The 20494-nt window shown below is 46.5% G+C and overlaps 1 protein-coding gene across 3 annotated transcripts in view; it reads right to left on the reverse strand.

Moving 5' to 3' along the window:
* Positions 1-20494, reverse strand: part of LCP2 (lymphocyte cytosolic protein 2) — a 45734-nt gene that overhangs the window by 7079 nt on the left and 18161 nt on the right. The window contains exons 4-17 of one of the 3 annotated variants that reach the window (XM_060635001.3): positions 18846-18911; positions 18361-18392; positions 17713-17750; positions 14664-14865; positions 12376-12473; positions 10823-10889; positions 10634-10717; positions 7191-7216; positions 7057-7076; positions 6853-6960; positions 4982-5012; positions 2748-2760; positions 1931-2060; positions 1099-1148 (exon numbers count right to left, since the gene is read on the reverse strand). In XM_060635001.3, the coding sequence (XP_060490984.1) occupies positions 1099-1148; positions 1931-2060; positions 2748-2760; positions 4982-5012; positions 6853-6960; positions 7057-7076; positions 7191-7216; positions 10634-10717; positions 10823-10889; positions 12376-12473; positions 14664-14865; positions 17713-17750; positions 18361-18392; positions 18846-18911 (965 nt within the window). Of the gene's footprint in view, positions 1-1098; positions 1149-1930; positions 2061-2747; positions 2761-4968; positions 5013-6852; positions 6961-7056; positions 7077-7190; positions 7217-10607; positions 10718-10822; positions 10890-12375; positions 12474-14663; positions 14866-17712; positions 17751-18360; positions 18393-18845; positions 18912-20494 lie in introns of all 3 variants that reach the window. The other 2 variants (XM_060635002.3, XM_060635003.3) reach the window with 2 other exon arrangements.

Raw genomic sequence — 20494 nt, forward strand, 5'->3', positions numbered from 1 at the left:
TGGCTCAGTCACTTAAGCATCAGACTTCAGCTCCAGCTCATGATCTCACATTTCATGAGTTCAAGCCCCATGCCAGGTTCAGTGCTGACGGCTCAGAGCCTGGAGCCTGCTTTGGACCCTGTGTCTCCCATCACTCTCTGCCCCTCCCTCCCTCCTTTTCTCTCTCTCTCTCTTTCAAAAATAAACATAATTTTTTTAAGTCAACCTTTAAAAATCAGGTAATTTCATATTAAAAGCCACACTTCCAGTATTTCTTGAAAAAATAATCAGAAAATCTGGCAACGCTAGGCAAGTTTCCTGGAATGAAGAAAATCTATTTACTAGAGCTGGGTAACTTTCCACAGTCATTTGACACTCGGTCATTCAAGAAACATTTTTAAAAGTCCCTAGCATGTGCCAATCACTTGCAAGTCCCTAAGGCTAAAACAGAAACAGTCTAGTCCTACCTTGTAGGCCTTTGCTGCTACTCAAAGTGGTCCATGGACCAACAGTATCAGCATCACGAGAACTTGCTAGAAATGCAGAATCTCCTACCCTACCCCAGACCCACTGAATTAGAATCTACGTTTTAACATGATTCTCAAGTCATCTGTATTCATACTGAAGTTTCAGAGCACTGTCAGCAAAACTTGTCATGGACACCAGAGAAGGTATTATTCACAATGTAAGTCTCATCCAGACTTACTGAATCAGAATCTTGGGGGGGTTGTATTCTCGTAATCTGCATTTTAAACACGGTCCTCAACACAACTCAAGGGTGGACTCATTATAGAAACCTAAAACTACAGAGCAAGCCAAGCACTACCCTGAGCACCATGTAAAAAGAGCAGGGAGGAAAACCTCTATGTGGGAAGACGAAGGCCAAGGCTGCCTTTCTGAGGTGGGGTGTGTGTGTGTGTGTGTGTGTATGTGTAGCATCCTCGCATTCCAACAGCCCTTGGCACACCACAGAAACTGAATTAAGTACTGAGTGAGAAAACAGATTTTCCAGCTTTTAGGAAATAACCGAACCTTTGCCCAAAGGCTTTGGGACAGGTTAGGAATCCAGTCATGGAGGCATGTTGCCTGGAGTAGGTCACTAGAGCCCAGAGTACAAACCTTGAGAGAAGTATGGCGGCAGGGAGGCGCTCTGCGGAAAACCACTGTTACTGCGGAGACAGAAAAGAACTGAATTGAGTTGCGCTGGGCTGAAGAGGCTGATGGGGAAGGTGGGTTAGAGAAACCCGCCGACAATGCTGCTTCCTTCATGACTACTGCCAGTTCTCTCTGTAGCTGCGGCAGCTGAGCAAAGAGGAGGGGCTGGTGGGGCACATCTCACTACTACCCCAAATTCTAACAGACTCCACCAGCCAAAACAACATAACCTGTAAAGGGTATTGGAAGGTTGTTTTTAAACTTGGCTGTTGTTTTTAAAGTTGGGTGCCTGGGTGGCTCAGCCGGTTGAGTGTCCGATTTCAGCTCAGGTCATGATCTCACAGTTCGTGGGCCCTGAGAAACACTGTTGCTATTGAGAAAGTGGGCCTGTGGGGACAGAGCCTGTGCAGTGAATTCGCACATCAGCTAGGTCCTTGCATCCACGATCTGGATGAACTCCAAGCACCTAAGTTAATTGGGTTTCTCGAGTGTTCGTTTTAATTCACCAAGTGAAAATATTCCCTTGAAACCCTGCCCAAGGGTCCATTCTGCCTCAGTGACCATGGGGCAGTCAATTCTGTATGCCTCCAACCCCAAGCTCAGAGACTCCAAGAATAGCAGTGGATTAACATGTGTGGGTCCTTATGCTCAGTTTGATTTTGTTCCTGAAGACCCAAAATGTTCTGGCCTGACTACCACTGGCTCATTTCTTTCTTTCCCAACCCACCAGACATTAATTCTTTTGAGTGGACCTGGGGGTGATGTTAAGTTAGCACTGAATGACGTTACCACAGACCTTTCGGAGAATGCTCCCGGCATGTGAGGTGATGGGAGGGTGTGCTTGGGCGATAGCTTGGCAGATCTGGAAGGAAAAGTATTGGAGCTCATGGAGAGCATTGTGGGCTGAGGCAAAGGTCTTTGATGCACTGTGGGGGAAAAGGAAAAATAAAACAGCTTGTCAGCATCCAGGTGTCACAGGAACATTCCAGAACTGCTCCCAAGTTAGAAACCACTAGTCCACAGAGAGATAGAAAAATCCAAAAGATCCAACATAATTAGGAAGTGGTACAATGGAATCCCAACCCCAGGACTTTTCTAGATGACTTACTACCTTAGAATGCATTAAAATGTTGCCATTCTATATCATTCTCTATAATATGCATTTATTTTATTTTTTCATTTGTGAAACACTACCTTGGCAGAAAATTGTCAGTTGGAAACCATATGAATTTCAGAAATGATTCACAAGTTTTGTTTTATGTAAGCCAAATTTTATGCTATCTCATTTATCTGCAGTTAGTGATCCTTTCCTGTGTTAGAAGGCATAAATATTAGCAATTTTTCTATCAAGCCATATATGCAATTTTTAATTTTGCTGTACTATTAAGCCATGTGCACCATTACTTATGAAAGTAACAGTTCTCTTTGGGAACCCAGACAATTCCATTTTGTTATAGTTATGCTGTATACCAACTGATCTATGTCTACTTAACACAAATTTAACAATTATAATTATGTCTATGGGGCTTCTGTACTAAATAATTCCACGTGAATTCTGGGCAGAAAAATGAAGGAATGAGTTATAAGTTATAAGAAGGCTTTTCTGAACATACCGTCATCTTCATCCTGGTAAAGGGGGGGAAAAAAAAAAGGTATTAATCTATCATCAAAACACAATTCCTAAAAGAACTGCATTTCTCAATCACATAAATGTCTCTGTTTCTTTCTTTAGTAGTTGTATGACTCCATAATATATTGTGAAGAACAGTAGAATTTGCTAAGTGGTTCATAATTTGTTAATACAAACAATCATTAAGGACACTCTAATCTGAGACTCTCCTTACACACTTAACACAAAATAGGTTCTGAGGTGCCCGAGAGGGCCTAAAGACACAGTAAGGATGGCAGTATCTACGATGTACCTCAAAGATTTACACACGATATCTCATCCAATTCTCCTAGCAACCCTTTAAAAATTCAGCATCCTCTTTGTACAAATGGAAACGTGGTGCTCAGGAAGGAGTCCTAACTTGCCAAGGGTTACAGAAATGGATTGGACACCTGATATGTCTAACCCAAGGCTCAGCCTTCTTTCGGCCACTCCCCTTAAAAGCAACTCCACCTTGCATATCATGTGGCTTACAAGGCGTGTCTACGTTGCTCAGCATTTATCTCCAGGCAACCTGTGAAACAGGCAAGAGAGGAGCTATTTGCTAGACTCTCCAGATGAGAAATGATGTTTGGAGAGGTGAAACGATTTTGCCATTGACTAGCAGGCCACACCTGTCAACCTGGACTTGTTTTGCTAGGCCAGCACACTGGAAAAGAAAAACCACCTTATTCAAAGTGTTGTTGCAAGTATTAAGTTGGTTATTACATGTTCCTGGTATATGTGGAGTGGTCAGTAAAAGTTTGCTGTCATGACTCCTACCATTGAGACAAGACAAGAAGGATCACAGCCAGAATCACTCATCCCATTTGGCCAACTGGGAGTCCCAGCAAAGGGCTGCATAATTAAACCCACATGGGCTCAGGGAATGATGAAATCCCTCTTTAACACCATGGCAACCATATCTTGTTTCTTTCTGCAACTCTCAGATTCTCATGGCATGAGCATCAACCCTTCCCAACCCTGGGACCCTCAGGAATATAAAGTTACCTTCACTTACAATCTTGTCCCCTTTTTGTTCCTTTGTCCCTTGGCTCTGCAACCAAGCTGTTGTCCTTGCTGTCCCCATAGGGTCACCCACCTGCCTTTGCTCAGGACATTCCTGAGGCTGCAATGCATCTCGGCTTTCTCTTAGGATGATTCTATTCTGTGCTCTCCCCATCTTCCAATGACACCATAAATCTCACCTCTAACAAGTCACTTCTACTCCTCAAGCCCCATGGATCACTTTCTTCTCTCCACCTCTGGAGCTTATCCCATGATCACATGCTATTGTGTGGGGGTCTGTTGTGTGTTGTGTGTGGGTCTGCATGTCTCTCATAGCTTAGCACTTTATCCCAACCAGCAGAGTATCTAGCACAGAGCTGCAAGATAGCAGGCACTTGTGGGCTGAGCCCTTGAATAGTGGCAGGGATGTGATCACCTTCAGAGCGCTTATAGCATAGAGGAAATCAGACAGACCTGGATTCCAATCCTGACTACTTACTAGCTGTGCAACTTGTGATGAATATCTCACCCCTTCTGAGCTTCGATTTCCTCATAGTAAAAAAGAAATAATGATTCTTCATAGGGTTGTTAAAGGCAAAACATGTGTGAAGCTGGGATGACCAACTGCCCCAGTCCCTCTGCCCCGCCTGAGACCGATGGGGTTTCTGGGACATGAGATTTTCATTGCTAAAACTGGACATAAAACTTCCATTGCTATTTCCCAGGCAAACAGCTCATCATCTAAAAGTCACTAGCTTGCCAACGTGCACTTAGCAGGAATTAAATAATTGGTATTACCTCACTTGTTCAGGTCATGGACTTATTAAAAGGGAAAACAGAGGCCTTGTCAACTTTGCTGTGCGGCCCATACTCTTGGGCACCCCTCCTTTTATCCTTCCTTCCAATCACTGTTACTTTATCTTGTGAATTACCACCTGATGATGGGGCTGCAATGAATCCAACCACCCCAGGAGCTCTTAGAGGAACAAGAGCTAAGCAGTGCAGCACTGTGGGCAGGTGGAAAAGATGGAGACCCCACAGGCATCAGTATTTAAGGGCCTACTGTGTGCAGGCCTTGCTCCCTGTGCTGGGCTTCAATGAAGTCTGAGACGGGCATGGCCCCCTCATCCCACAGAGCCTGCACTGATTTTCCCTGTGCCAAGCATTCACCAAATAACATTTTGTACTTACATTCTCTCTTCTGTCGGGTCCCCATCCATGCCTGAAATGAATTAGGGCAAAGAAAAACGACTGAGCATGAAGTTTCAGCGAGCCAGCCTCAGAATACAGATGGTTTCACTTACTCTAATAATGAGAAATCAAACCCACTGAGCTGTGATAAAATGAGAAGACAAACCCCCAGCAGAAGAGCAGGGGAGCAGAAGTGGAGGGAAGGTTTGGTGACTCAATGTTCTGTCACTATTGCGAGCTGAGCTAGGCAAACCTTTATTCTTTCAGCTACCGCAGCAAATAATTACATATATATAAAAAAGGTTTAGTCAGCAAACTAACTCTTTAGCAGCTATTAAATTTCACCGAGTAGATGTTTCTCCAAAAGCAAATGAAAACATCTTAGGTAATATTCTCCTTTGCTGATGTTTTAAAACAGCCATCTCAGGGCTCACCCTTCGGTGAAGGGAAAACAGCTGGAAAATGCTAGTGCTTTGGGACTTTTCCCAGATGCACGAGCTAGTCAGACAGATTTGGTGACCGCTGCCTTAGAGCTATGGCAGGCAGCTGTATGCCTGTGCCCACATCATGTTCGCCTCAGAGAGGGGGACGAGAGAAGGAATATATATGTTGATCGTCTCCCATCTGTCAGATGCTTCATATGTCATCATCCCATAAAGCATTTATTTAAAATTTTGATATTTCGTTCATGATTGATATTTTTTACACACATTGCAATTTTTAAAAATATTTCATTAGGGGCACCTGGGTGGCTCAGTTGCTTAAGCGTCTGACTTGATTTCAGCTCAGGTCGTGATCTCACCTTTTGTGAGATCAGCCCCACGCTGGGCTCTGTGCTGATAGTACGGAGTCTGCTCTGGACTCTCTCTCTCTCTCTGCCCCTCCCCCACTTGCGCTTGCTCTCTCTCTCTCTCTCTCTCTCTCTTTCTCTCTCAAAATAAAGAAACTCAAAAAATATTCCATTAAAATATTAACTTGATGACTGAGGGTTTTTTTGTATTTTTTAAAAAATTTTTTTTTAACGTTTATTTGTTTTCGAGATAGAGACAGAGCATGAACGGGGGAGGGTCAGAGAGAGAGGGAGACACAGAATCTGAAACAGGCTCCAGGCTCTGAGCGGTCAGCACAGAGCCCGACGCGGGGCTCGAACTCACGAGCTGTGAGATCATGACCTGAGCCAAAGTCGTACGCTCAAACGACTGAGCCACCCAGGCGCCCCTGAGGTTTTTTTTTACTACCCTCTAGCCCTGACTCTGATTTAATCATCACACTAGCCAAGCAACACCAAATTTGAATCCTGATGGGAAAAACAGAAGCCTTGGCTATGCCCTTGGTAAGTGGTAAGGTTAGGCCTGACCCCAGATACATTTATGCCATTTGGTACATAGGTCCCAAAAAACTATAGTAAATTTAGAAACATTAGAGCCAACTTCAGTATTCTAACATTATAAAATGTGGTTGAACAGTGGGGAAGACACAGTGACTTAAAAACTTCTCCCAATTATTTCCTGTTTGCTACTGTCTTGAAAAATAAAGTGGAAGGTTCAGTTCCCACATACTGAGATGGAAGGAAAACACGAGCACGGTTTTGGCTGGTTGAGGAGAAGTTCTCCACAAACAGCAGTCATTCCCGTCCTCCTGATGGACCATCTCTCCACTCCTTTCTTTGCTAGATCACTATCATTTGTCTTCAGAGGGACCCGGAACTTTACATCCAACCTGAAAAGCCAGAATGCCTCAAGCCATAGTAGCCAACAGTCCCCTCCTCGCCAGGAACACCTGTGATGTCCAGTTCCGTTATAGGCTAATACCAGGCAAATTACTGGCATCACCAGTCTGAACGACAAACTCAAGCAACAGAAGACAAGTACCTTGGCACAGGTGGCTTCTTCCCTGGCAGGGGGCTACTTCTGTCATGCCTTTCGGTGGCTGGCGGTAAAGGAGGCTTTTGCATCTTGGGTAAGTGCTCCCCGAGAGGCCTGCAGAGTTGAGAGAAAGGAGGTGTGGGTAAGAAACTGAACTATTTCTACAGCATATACCGTGTACCCTCACATGGATGCAATAAGGCACCTTACCTTCCCACTGGAGCCGAGGGCTGTAAAACAGGAGGGAAGACATGTGAGTGTCCTCAGCACTTCTCAGAACAAAGACAAGATACAAAATAAAACAAAAATGAAGACAAACAAAACAAAATAGGGAAACAGCTTACCTTGTCAGGAAACGCTGGCTTCTTTCCTGTAAGTAACAAATAGCAGGCAGACCTTGAATACTTTATCAGCTAAGCATGAAGTATTAAAACATAGTCTGGGCGGTGGGGGCAGGGGCTCTGGGATGGCTCAGTCAGTTGAGCGTCCAACTTCAGCTCAGGCCGTGATCTCACTGTGTGTGGGTTTGAGCCCCACATTGGGCTCTGCACTGACAGCACAGAGCCTGCTTCAGATTCTCTGTCTCCCTCTCTCTGCCGCTCCCTCCCTCATGCTATCTCTCTCTCTCAGAAATAAACATTAAAACACAGTTTGATGAAACCATAAATACGAGCGCCTGAGGGGGCTGATTGGGTTTAAGCATTGAAGAATCATAGACTTTCAACCTGGAAGATCCCGATATAGAACAGCTAATTTTACAGGCTCAGAGAAATTAAGGGACTTGCCCAAGATCACACAGAGTTGTGTACATACAAACAGTATTTTGGATTCTGTGATTCTTCTCAACATTTTATTTTATGTAACCGATGATAAGAAGGATTAATGTCTCTTGGGGATTTTATGCTTCTTTCACTGACTAAATGTTTTTTTTTTTTTTTTTTTGTTTTTTTTTGTTTTTTTTTTTTTTTTGTATGGCCTACGTTTATTTCTGTATCTGAAATAAACCTATTTGCCATGGAGGGGTTAATTTTCCTCCAATCCTGTGGTACATTTGACATTATATAAAGTATTACACTTACTTTCTGGAAAAACGTTTAGTTTGGAGAAGAGTATTTCAGGAGAGTCTCCTGGTAGAGTGCAAATCATTTTGTTTTAATTTTGTTGGGTTTTGTTTCTTTCTTCCTTTTACTTTTCTCTTGGAAAAGATGGCATGCAGGCTGAAGAAATTCTAGGTGAATCTGAGAACTCTGCATTGCAAAGTTATTCAAAGCAATTTATTTTTTTCTGTCTGAAATCCCTTCGAGTAGATTATGTCCTATGTCTTCAGTGCAATAAAAGTACCATTTAACTGTATTCAACCAGGTCTACCAGCAAATTCTGTATGCCTTGAACAAGTTACTTAAGGTCTTTGAGTCTCAATTTCCTCATCTGTAAAATCAGGATTATAGATCTAAAATGTATAGGTTTGTTGTTAGGAGCGGGTGACAATTTATATGCAGGGTCAGGCACATGATACATGGGTGCTGACAACTGCTAGATAGTTCTTTCTTTCCCTCCCTCCTATACCTCTGCACAGTTAACACCCTATGGTGAATGATGATATGATTTTCACAACTTGAGGTACAGCCCAAGCCATGAAGAAGTCTTAAGAATCTTGTCCTACTATGAGGAACTCACTGCCCAGGGGTAGGCTGTTTTGGTGGTATAAGAAATGTGTATTATTCATAAAACTTTGCCTTAGGATGAAAACTCAACTTTACAGGGTTACCCAGAAAACCTATATTTATATTTTTAGGCTTAAGTAGATTTTCTTTAAAAAAAAATATCTTCTGATTTGTACAGATTCTCTGGGCACTGTCTCTGTTAAGAGTCTCTCTCTCTGTTAAGACTCAGAGCACTGTAAGAGGTTAGTTCTCTGAAAACATCATGAACAAGGAAATAATTCAAGAGTAGGTATGGTCAAGAAAGGGTGTATTTAATTTTTTTTAAAAGAACCTTTTTAAGGGCGCCTGGGTAGCTTAGTCTGTTAAGCATCTGACTTTGGCTCAGGTCATGACCTCTTGGTTCGAGAGTTTGAGCCCCGCATCGGGCTCTGTGCTGACAGTTCAGATCCTGGAGCGTGCTTTAGATTCTGTGTCTCCCTCTCCCTCTCTGTTCCTCCCCTGCTTGCACTCTGTCTCTCTCTCTCTCAAAAATAAAGATTTAAAAAAAAAATTTTTTTAACGTTTATTTATTTTTGAGACAGAGAGAGACAGAGCATGAATGGGGGAAGGGCAGAGAGAGGGGGAGACACAGAATCCGAAACAGGCTCCAGGCTCTGAGCTGTCAGCACAGAGCCCAACGCAGGGCTCAAATTCACAGACTACGAGATCATGATCTGAGCCGAAGTCGGATGCTCAACCGACTGAGCCACCCAGGCGCCCCAATAAATAAAGATTTTTTTAAAAAAATTAAAAAAAAGAATCTTTTTAAAAGATAACCTTTGTTCAGGAGGTGACTCTGAAGGATTTGATGTCAGTATTTCACTCTCCTGACGCTTTGACTTACGGTCGTAAGCACACCTAGAGACTGAAGTTGAATCTCTCTTCCTTTTCACATAATTTGAATAGCCCTGTGCAGCAGACCGCTGTAAACTCAAGTAACCCACACAGTTTCGCATGAGTCATCAGAGCTGTGGTGCAGTTCAGGGAAAAGCAGCAAGCAGGAGCCTCATATCCAAGAACTGAAATTCATTTGTGGACAGAGAGGAACCTTAGGTTACAAAAGCCTAAATGCCTTGCTCAGAGTGCAGGTCAGGAAGGTTGAGTGGGGCTGGGATTTGGGGCTCCTTGTCCCTCAAGGCTTGTAGCTCCTTCCCCAGGACCCCCTACCCATATCAAGGGAAATCCAGGGTCTCCAACTACAGCATGATGTGGTAGAAAAGAGCACCCTTCATTGAAGTCAGAAAGACATAAGTTCAAATCCTGAACCTAGTTATGTAAACTTGGAAAAATTATTCAACCTCTCATCATCTACAAAGCAGGGGTCATAATACACCTCCTTTGTTGGGTTGGTGTGAGGATAATGTAGGTAAATTATTTTTGGTAGGTAAAACACTTGGCCCATAGTAGGTGCTCAATAAATGGCAGCTAAGTTTTAGAATTGAATTGAAAATAGCTTTATTTAGAGGTAGCTGTGATCCAAGAACACTCTAGGTCAATTCTGGAGGAAAAGGACTGTCGGATACCCACAGTTGGATCAATTGCACGTGTACAACAATAAATAATCCTTATGTTTGAATAGCACCTTAGAGTTTTATAAAGCAGTTCCTCCTTACAGAACAGCCACCTGACAAAGAAGAGGACAACTCTGAAATCCTATGGTCCCTGTGGTCAGTAAGCTGCTAGGTAGCAGCCAAGGCAGCTGACAACAGCTCTCCCGGACCTCCTGTCTCTGCCCAGTTCCTCCCCCTGCGCTACGAAGCCCCCTGCACCATCTGTCAGGAGGACAATGAGATATGTGTACACATCACACCCATGAAGAAGCAGGCCTAGCACAGGGCTGACAGCAGGAGCTCTGCAGTCAGTCTGATCTCCACTTGGGTCTCTACCTCCATCACTTGGTGGGTGAGTGATTTGGGAAAGTTAACTCTTTGTGCCTCAGTTGCCCCATCTGTGAAATGAGGACGATTCTAATAGTCCCGCTTTACAGTACCCTTATGATTGCGGGGGGACATGTGTAAATCACGCCGTAAGCACTCTATACATATTGGCCTCTGTTACAATGCATCGAATAGAGTGATACCAACCTAGTGTGAAGGGCTCTCTGTCAAATGGGGCTAATGAACGATCGAGGGGAGGTTTCGTGCTTCTGTCTATGGAAGGAGCAGGGACTGGAAGGGAAAAAGACTGAAGTCAATTAAAAGAAGAAGGCAGCTGGCTGGGGGTGAGGGAACGGGTACTCTGGTGGGCAAGAGAGGAAAGGCCCCCGTACTTACGCTTTGCTGGTTTATGGTTTCTACTTCTGCTAGGCTCTTCGTGGTTGGGCTGGGGTGGGGGGAGTGGCTGTTTAAAAAAGAGCCACATGTTAGGCAGTATCTCATGATGACACATCCACAAGTCCTGGTGGCCTTATCCCCCCAAATCTCACTCTGCTCACTTTCTTTATCTCCGTTTCTCACCCGGATAGTAGCCTGTTACCTGAGCTCTCCATCCCACACTCTTCCATCTGGGGTACTGAGCATGTCACTCCCCTGCCAAGCTCTCGAGTAGCCCCTATCATACTGGGAACACAGTAGCAACTGGCCGTGTGCCCTCACTTCCAACCCCCTTAGACTCCTCTCTCCGGTGCACACTGGGCTCCCACTCTAAACGTCTTCTTGTAGTTCCTGCAAAATCTCAAGCTCATGCCCTCTTTCTCATCTTGGTATTTGTGTTTTCCTCTGCCTAGAATTCTCTTTCCCCAGCTCCTGTCACCACCGACTCATTCTGTCCAGCTCAGTGTTACCTCCCCACCCATCATCAAGTTATTGGGTTTTCTGTCTTCCCTAACCACACGTTACTACTCAAATTGTCTTGCGTATACATCTGTTTACTTGTTTAGTATCTGCCTCCCCCTACCAGAATTGAACCTTTCTAAAAGCAGGGACCTTATTTGCCTTGTTCATGCTCTATTCCCAGCAGCTAGAACACTGCCTGGCAGAGACTAGCGGCTAATCTTTTGACTGAATGAGTGAATTCTTCATCCCAATAGTGAAGGTGGATGCCTTCAGATTTCAAAGCAAAATGCATTTGTAGATCAATGTAGCTCTGAGTCCCCTTTGCAAGAAAACTGCATGAACAAGAAGAAGCCATCTATGCTTGGATGAAAGGTCCCAAAGGTGGTGTGGTCTGCCTTTTGAGCTTTTGGGGAAATACATGGTCTTCCTCCTACTAGCCCTGACACTTTGACATTTGCCACCGCTGTTAAAGTGCTCAGATCCCTTATGAAGAGAACACATTTCCAGCTATTGACACATTAGCCTGAAATTCTCTGGGTGTCTCTTAATTGGACCTACAGGACCTGGGACTGTAAGCTTGAAGAAAGAGGAAAGGGGGTTTGCTGCCCCTCTCTTTACTCCTGGGTTCACTGCATTGTAAACCGGTGGAATTTCCGCCTTCTGCCAGCAGGTGGCGCAGGTCTCGCAGGCGAGAGACGGCGCCAGGGACCCAGGCAATAGCAGTAGGGGCCGTAGACTTAGCCTAGGTCCTTCAGAGTTTATTTCACAGTTTATGTTTATTTCAAAGGTAGGAAATAATAGCACAATGAATAGTAGAAGGAGGCCTTTTATTATACAAGTAGTTTAAATTGTTTGTGGTAAAAAGAAAATGCCGATGCACTATGACGAGAATGAAAATCTCTGTGAATGCTGGGGTTTGCATGTTCCCCACCTATATATAACCCTCTCATACTGGTCAGCACTGGGTGAAGATACGTATACTCTTCCCTTCTTTCTGGCAAAGGAGGGATCAGAGTGGACACAGCACCAGGGAAGAAAGCGAGGAGGCCTACCGTGTGGCTCCGGCCTGCAGGCGGAGGAGGGAGCACGGCCATTGGTCTCTGGGGGGGCACTGGCGGCTGCTGCGGGACTTTGCTGGAGGGGGGCCGGTCTGCGGAAAGGCAAGGGCAGTAGGGCAGTGAGATGAGAGCGGAAATGCCACACTGAGATAAGTGTGGATTGTCCCGGAGCAGCTGACCCTGCGCCCGGCTCTGAGCACCTGTGGGCTCTGGAGGCCCCATCCCGCAGACCCCCACCAGTTCCAACGCCGGCCTGCCTGGGTCACTCACACACACATGCGCACACACACCCAGGGGCGCCCCATGCCGCAGACCCCCACCATTGTCAACACCAGCCTGCCTGGGTCACACACACACACACACACACACACACACACACAGAGCCTCCAGGACAGGGTTAAGTGGGCTCTCATGGTTCATGGGGATTGTGGGTCCCCTCCTTCCCCTCACAAATGCTCTGGGCTGACCTCCCCTGTCACTTCCTCCTTTTGCTCATCTCTTCCCTTAAAGGGAGGGGCCGGTCACCAACTCCTTTTAAGGAATCACAGACTCTTTTTTTTTTTTTTTGGTAAGATTTTATTTTTAATTAATCTCTACACTCAGCGTGGGGCTCCAATTTATAACCCGAGATCAGGAATCACAGGCACCACCGACTGAGCCAGCCAGGTGTCCCCTAATCTCAGACTCTGGACTGGTTACTTGGACTTGCTCTGGACAGAAGCTCACAGTATTCGGATCCCACTGAAGTATCCCAGGGCCCAGTTGATAGGCTGGCTATGTCCCTCCCTTTTGGCGGAGGAAAGGCCAGGCCAGGACTGTAACTGAGGGCCTCCTTACGCTTTGTGCCCCCCGGGGCCTCCGTTGCCACACCACAGTCCCAGCCTTGGAGAGGTATTGCTCTTCCACAGAGAGTGGGGCTCCGAACTAGGACACACCTGGTCTAACCTCACGCCTCTACACTCACTGGCCAGCTTTCACTCCTCTGACATGGATCCTTCCAGCTCAGAGCCTCTGCACGGCTGTTCCTACAGTTGAAAATATCCACCCTCACTTCTCCTATCCACCTCCCACTCCATTCAGCTGCTAAATTTCAGCTTAAATCCCATACCCTAAGGGCAGCAAGCCCAGACGAGGCACGAGCCCCAGCCTTATCTCCCGCACTTGCCTCCCTGCGTCTATATCAGTATATATCATATCATGGTTTAATTAAGTCATTTGTGCCCCATTTGTTTGATGTTACCTCACCCACAGGACGGTGAGTTCTTTTGGGTGAGGACTGTCTTCTTCACTCTGTGTCTCCATTACCAGCACATACGAGGCACTCAACAACTTAATTATCCATTTCTTCTCTGGGCCTCAGTTTCCCTGTATATGAAACAGGCTTGATAATTTTTCCCCATATCACACAGTGTGCTTCAAAACACAAAATGAAATGACAAAGTGTTTGCGAGAGGGCTTGAAAATGGCGAAAGTGTTGTATGGCATAACGGATAAGTGGTACCAATCTTTTTGTGATACAGGTCATCAACTTTCTAGCTGACTCTGAGCCTCAGCTCTGCAAGTGGGCGCAGACTTATTTTCTGTCACCACCGCGCCTGGAGTGTAAGCCCCACGAGGTAAGGGCTATAGTCTTCTTTCCTGACGATTTCAAATGTCAGCATTTAGAATGATGCCTGGCTCGCAATAGGAGATCAGTAATTTTTGTTGAATGGAAAAATGAATGAATGAGGGAGAAACAGGCTGATAGGAACAGACCGACAAGAAAAATCTTAAATACTGTTCAAAAATTTTTGAGTCAGGATCCAGCCCCCTCAGTATCGTTCTGTTTACTGTGGCGGTTTGTGGATGGAAGTGCCGTGTATCTAGGAGTTGCTCAAAAGATGGGCAACGGGGAGGCGTTCTTGAGTACCTAAGTAGTACACAAAATGAATTGTTACTGCCAAATACCTTTCGGTGGCAGTTCAGTGCCCGTATCAGCCCCCACAGGCAACAATTTGTCTGTAATATTTAAAATCATTGAGGAGGGCACCTTTTGGGATGAGCACTGGGTGTTGTATGGAAACCAATTTGGCAATAGATTTCATATTAAAAAAAATAAAATAAAATCCTGACAGCAAAGCTCTGGGGTCTGTGTATGGTTATTATCCTATTTCACAGATGAGGAAATTGAGGCCCAGAGAGGTGGAGTCACTTGCCCGAAGCCACACAGCCGGTAAGGAGCCGAGCTGGAGTTGGCGGGCACTTTTGAGCTGCACGGGCGGGGCGGGCTGCCAGGGCCTTACCGATGTACATGGAGTTGGAGTTGGAGAAAGGCTTGGCAGGCAGGATGGAGTTCTGCAGAGCCTCCTCGTCATTGGAGGGCGGTGGCTCATAATCCGCATCGTCTTCCACGGGCGCCCCTTCCTCCTCCTCGTTGGGGGACTCGTAGTCACCCTCGTCCTCCCCCTCCTGATCGTCATTGGGGCTTTCATAGTCATCTTCTTCCTACCAACACAGTGACAGGGACGGCCCAGTTTGTACAGGCTCCGTGACACCCATGTGCCTGCATCGACTCTCTCTCTGCCAGTACTAGGACGGTCACTCCCATTTTACAGGTAAGGACACTGAGGTTGGGCGTACAAATCATAGGGCTAGCAAGTCGTGGATTTGGGGTCTCTGTCAAGGTCCTTAGACCACGAGGCGAGTGCATTTTCCTCTGCACCTTTTTGCACAAGAGACAAAAGCAAAAGAAATGAAGAGGACACTGGAAGAGAGGGGTGAGAGAAGCTGGCTCTGTGTGGAGTAAACATGTTTTTTATTCCAGGCATCACCAAGAGGAAGTCTAAACGCCTGGAGCATTTGTGATGCCGCTGGTTAATTGTCAGTTCTGTCTTAGTGTGCCTGTGCTCCAAACATTTCTTCTCATTATAATCTAGTGCAGTGTTGAAGGCCATGCTAATGGGGAAACCAGATAACCAAAGCCTGTTAATTAGAAGGCAGATTAAATTGTGTCTGAAAGGGGAGAGTCAGGGCTGTGCTATTCTCTTTGCTGAGAGCTGAACGTATGGAAACACCAGCCTATTATTCATGACATCTGACACTGAGTTTAAAGCTGCTCTTTTGGAAGAGACTCTCTTTCTAAATTTTAAACTTTCTGTTGTATTTTATGTGTGCTTCTTTGTGGGCCTCAGGGAGAGTGAGCCCTGGGGACTGAGTGGTTGCCTTTGAGGTAGCTCATGAAAGCGGACAGTCACCGTAATGGTTTCCCAAGCAGAGGTGGCACCATCAGCCACCGAGCAACACATGCCTTATCACTCTCATGCCAAAGTCAGGTGGGTAATAAATGAGCCCAGGGCAGTTCTCTAAAGTCAAGGGCAGCATGGAAAGAAGCAGCAGGAAGTCGCATGTTGATGAGGAAAGGTGTGAAATCCTCACAGCTTTGCTAAGTGACTTAAGAAAGACTGTCTTCATTGTTCTATTGAAAGACTGCTGTGTTCATGTTTGATAGAGGAATATTTTTTTAAAATATGGGAAGGAAAAGTGAGGTTGAGTATCTTCCTGAACTCTGAGAAAGTCTTCATGCCATCTTTTGTGTTCCTGTAACTTGAGAGCAGGGGATGGAACCCCTGAGTCAGGGAACTTGGGAATAGTGGCCTCCACCACTCTCTGGGCCCTACCGACTGCCCTTGACTGACAGAGGAATCCCTAGATTGTCTCAGCCTGCACCCCTCAGCCTCATTGCTCCTGCTTTGGACCAGCCTTTACCCTGGAGGTCTTTCTCAACAGCAGACTTTTCCTCTCACTTTGAGAACAGTGGGTTTCCCCCATGATTTGTCTCCTAAATGTGCATATGCATTCCTAATCATATTCTGCCATGTGTATGTGTGATCTATGCTGTGAAGTGCTCACAGAAGTGGGTTCTTTATCTCTACCCCACCTGCCCCATGCCCTGTGCAGGCCTGGGTATGTATTGGGACGCATGAGTGTTGAGGCAGCACTCATGGAAAGCCTCTGTTCATGAAGAGGGTGAAGGACACTAGCCGCAGGCTGGGCTCCCACCCAGAAGGGACCAAATGCAAGCAGTGGCCAAGATGCAGCTTCTGTGCAAAACTGTAAATGGTTTAGGTGAATCTCTGGTCTATTTTCCCTTTTGTACAAAATAAATCTGTCCAATTCCTTTGACTTCATGTAGAAAGCACAGACTTAGCTAGCATTTTTCAAATTCTGTGCTTCCTTTTGCCAGACTCCCAACAGGACAAGGAATGTTTTATCTGCTTCCTGAAGGCACTGAGGCAGCTGCTTACCAGAAAGACCACTAGACTGAGGGTCAGGCCACCTGGGTCCCAGGCCTGCCTGTAATTAGCTGTGTGGCTCTACATAAGTCCTGTTCTCCACTGGGCCCGGCCGCTCCCTCTGTAGAATGAACACAGTGGGCTATGGGCCATAATAGCATTCTTAGCTAGAGCCCAGCTTCATGCGGTGACAGTGGATGCAGTGTTCTGGGAAGAGGACATCCAGAGTTCCTCAGACTCTCCAAGGGGTCACCGTGACCCCTCAAACATAAAACCCAATTGGTTTGGACCTTCCCTGAGGCCTTTTTCAGGCTAATAATTGATTCTGAAATCTCTTTCCTTCTGTTTCACCAGTGGGGACTTAAGTCTATAAGAAAAGCTATTTTTTAAAAATGTCTTAATGTTTATTTATTCTGAGAGAGAGAGAGACAGAGAAAGAGAGAGAGAGTGAGCAGGGGAGGGGCAGAGAGAGGGAGACAGAGGATCCCAAGCAGGCTCTGCACTGATATGCAGAGCTCAATGTGGGGCTCGGACCCACAAACCGTGAGATCAGGACCTAAGCCAAAATCAAGAGTCAGACACTTAACCGAGCCATCCAGGTGCCCCTATAATAAAAGCTATTTTAAAGCTACTTTAGTGTAGACCGCTTAGGGGAGGGAGTTGGGGGAAGGCCCTGCTGTGGGGGTGATAATAGTTAATAATGGTATGATCTGTGAACTGCAGTCCATGGGCCAAGTCCGGCCCACCATCTGCTTTTGCAAATAAAGGTTTATTGGCACACAGCCAAGCACAACTGTTCCGATATCATCTATGGATTTTTTTGTGCTACAAGAGCAGAGGTGAGTGGATGCGCTGGAGGTCGTGTGGATGGCAAAGTTGGAAATATTTACTATCTGACCTTCATAGAACATATCTTATGTGCCCTCCCCCTGCCGCCACCAGCGGGGATACTGGCATCTTGTTAGAGGCCTTGCTCATTTTGGCATTGTGTTAGTTCCTTATTACAAATGTGCTCTGGAAATTTCTGTAAGGGTGGAAGACGAGCCCACACTGTACTCACAAAGGATGACCAGCCCCCGTTGTCTTCTTCATGGCATTCTGTGAAAGGAGATAACACCATCATCAGTACCAAAGGAAGCCTTTAGCAAAAAAGTCAGAGCAGCACCCCATCTGATGTGTTCTCACCCCCTGTCCATCCCAGGCTTCCATCCTACCTTCGATGTACCTGGGGGTTAGTTTAGCATCAGCTCTAGAGTTTCTACCTGAGCAGTTCATTCTACCAGAGGGAAGAAGTTGTTCTCAACCTTTCACTACGTAACAGTCACTGGGGACCCATCCCTAAAGCCTCTGATTCAGCAGGACTGGGTGGGGCCCAGGGATCTGCCCTGTAACACGGTACAATTTAACAGTTGAAAACTGCTTTAAAGACCCAGAAGCAGGGGCACTGGCTTCGCTCAGGTGCTCAGTCAGAACCTGGGTCCTCCTATGCCTTGCCACAGAGTTCTTCATTTTAGATCTGCAGAGGGTCCCAGCTCAGCAGGGGCCAAAACCCAGGTCCCTGGCATAGTAAGATCTCTCCTGCTCTCCATTTGGACCCAAACCTCTCTCTGAGTGAGAACTGCCTGGCAGGCAAATGAGTAAGACCAGCAGACAGAAGGGAAGTATCTGTCACCTCCCAATGCATCACTCTTAGCCCTGACACCTTTACCTGTCTCTTCAGGAAACCGCTGGACTTGGGGTCTGCAAAGGCAAATGGCATTGCGTTAATGGTGCTGCTGATGTAGGGGCATTTGCCTCTTCCCTCAGTCCAGCCCTACAAGAGCAGCTCCCAGCAGGGGGTATGTCTCCCCACCCAAGACTGGTGTCCTTGTTGCTTAGCTACCCGGGCCAGGCTGTCCGAAAATTCTGGAAACGATCAAAGTCACATTGGTGGTGTAACTGGGGGCTTGTGACTGTCTGACTTTCCAGGGGAAGTTTCCCTGAAGTCCCAGACCCAGGGGCAGGATGTAAGTCAGAGAAGGGAAACTCTCCATCCCTTCCTGGGCACCAGCTTCAGCCCCTGGGACTGAAGGAGTGTCACATATCAAAAATTTGGGCAAAAAGTCCTGTGCCTTCCATTTAAGGTTCAGCTTGGGTTTGGAAATTCTTTGGGTTTCGTCACAGTGACACTGGGCCCTTGGCTTCCCCACTCACTTGCGTGTGAAAATGCTCCTTCTTTCTTCATTCTTGTTGATTTCTTGACTTAACTTACTGAGAATCCTAGGAGATGAATGACAGATAAGGTGACTAAATCATCCTCTGTCCCTCCAGCCAAACCTTCCCATGAGTCTTGGAGTTCCCTTATCTGCGTAATCTCGGACATCCTGGCCAAGCATGACCAGCCTCCTCTGGCCTCCAGCCAGTCCCCTTTGCAGGGGCCTCTGCTCCTCACTTCCTCCCAGAACTTGCCAACTTCATCCCCTTGCAGTCGCTGCTCCTGTGCAGGAGGCCCTCTGTGCTGGCTCACCTCCTCAGTGAGGCTCAAAGACCCTCTGTGAAGACTAGTCAGCTCTCACCTGGCTCCCCTTCTCTGAAATCCTGTAGCCTTGCCACCTGGACATGACTACCGTGTACTTTCTTGTCTTACTGCTCCTGGGGCTGAGGTCCCCTGACGCTTGGCTTAATGTCCTTGTGGTGATGGCAGGCCTCCAGGAACCCTCGAACCATCTGATACCTGGAGGAACCAGCTGCTTGTCACAGAGCTTGACGGGAGCCCTGGTGAGCTGTTCTTTGGCCTGTATCTCCTTTTATTCTCCCCTCTCTGACTCCTCAGTGACATGGATTTTCATAAAATTTGGAGAAGCATTTCCAGTCAGGGCACATCTTGCAAAGTGGGAGACTCCTTGATTCATCCATGTCCCGAGACCAACCTCGGCCAGGAACCTTGGAGATACTCTTAGTCCTTGGGGGTTGGGAGCTAGCAAATCCTCAAACTCCAGAACAGAGAGGGCTTTCACAAACAGGACTGCACCTCCAGCATACCCTAGCAGTAAGTGTCCAGTCCGTGGGGTCTCTCAAATCTCCAGTACAGGAGACTCCAGCCTCCCTTTGCACCCACCACTGAGACCAAGAAAGCCCTCATTAGTAAACAGGTTCAGTATTTCTGAGAGATTTGGGGACAACTGGGAGGAGCCTCAGAGATGATCTAATTCATGTCATTTTTTAGATGAGGCCACAGGGGCACCTGGGTGGCTCAGTCAGTTGAGCGTCTGACTTTAGCTCAGGTCATGATCTCGTGGCCTGTGAGTTCGAGCCCCGCGTCGGGCTCTGTGCTGACAGCCCAGAGCCTGGAGCCTGCTTCAGATTCTGTATCTCCTTCTCTCTCTGCCCCTCCCCTGCTCACGCTCTGTCGCTTTCTCTCTCAAAAATAAATAAATAAATTTATAGATGAGGCCACAGAGGCTCAGACAAAGGAAGGGATTGGCCAAAGGAGTGGGTTAGTGATAAAGCCACCCCCTCCCAGAAAACACATCTGCCCCAGAAGCCAGGCTCCCTGATTACCAGGGCAGCATATTTTTAACATCCCACAACCTTGTGTTAATTTTCATTATGCTACAAGCTTCCCAGGAGCCGACACGATTGAGCCTGTGGCCCATCCAAGAATGAGCCAGTATCTACATTCCTTCTGTTAAGTGACCATCTCAAGGTAACTAGTTTGGACTAAAACAAAATAGCTAAGTTGGCAAAGGTGGTCCTTAGCATCCACTACCACCTGCTTCCCTCATCATGCCCCCAGTCTCCCCAACCCCCGCTTCTCTGTGGTCCCAGGACACTGCTGCTCTCAGCCCTTCTCCCTCATTAGA

The sequence above is a fragment of the Panthera onca genome, chromosome A1 (assembly GCF_046562875.1).
Source record: "Panthera onca isolate mPanOnc1 chromosome A1, mPanOnc1 haplotype 2, whole genome shotgun sequence".
NCBI classification, from domain to species: domain Eukaryota; kingdom Metazoa; phylum Chordata; class Mammalia; order Carnivora; family Felidae; genus Panthera; species Panthera onca.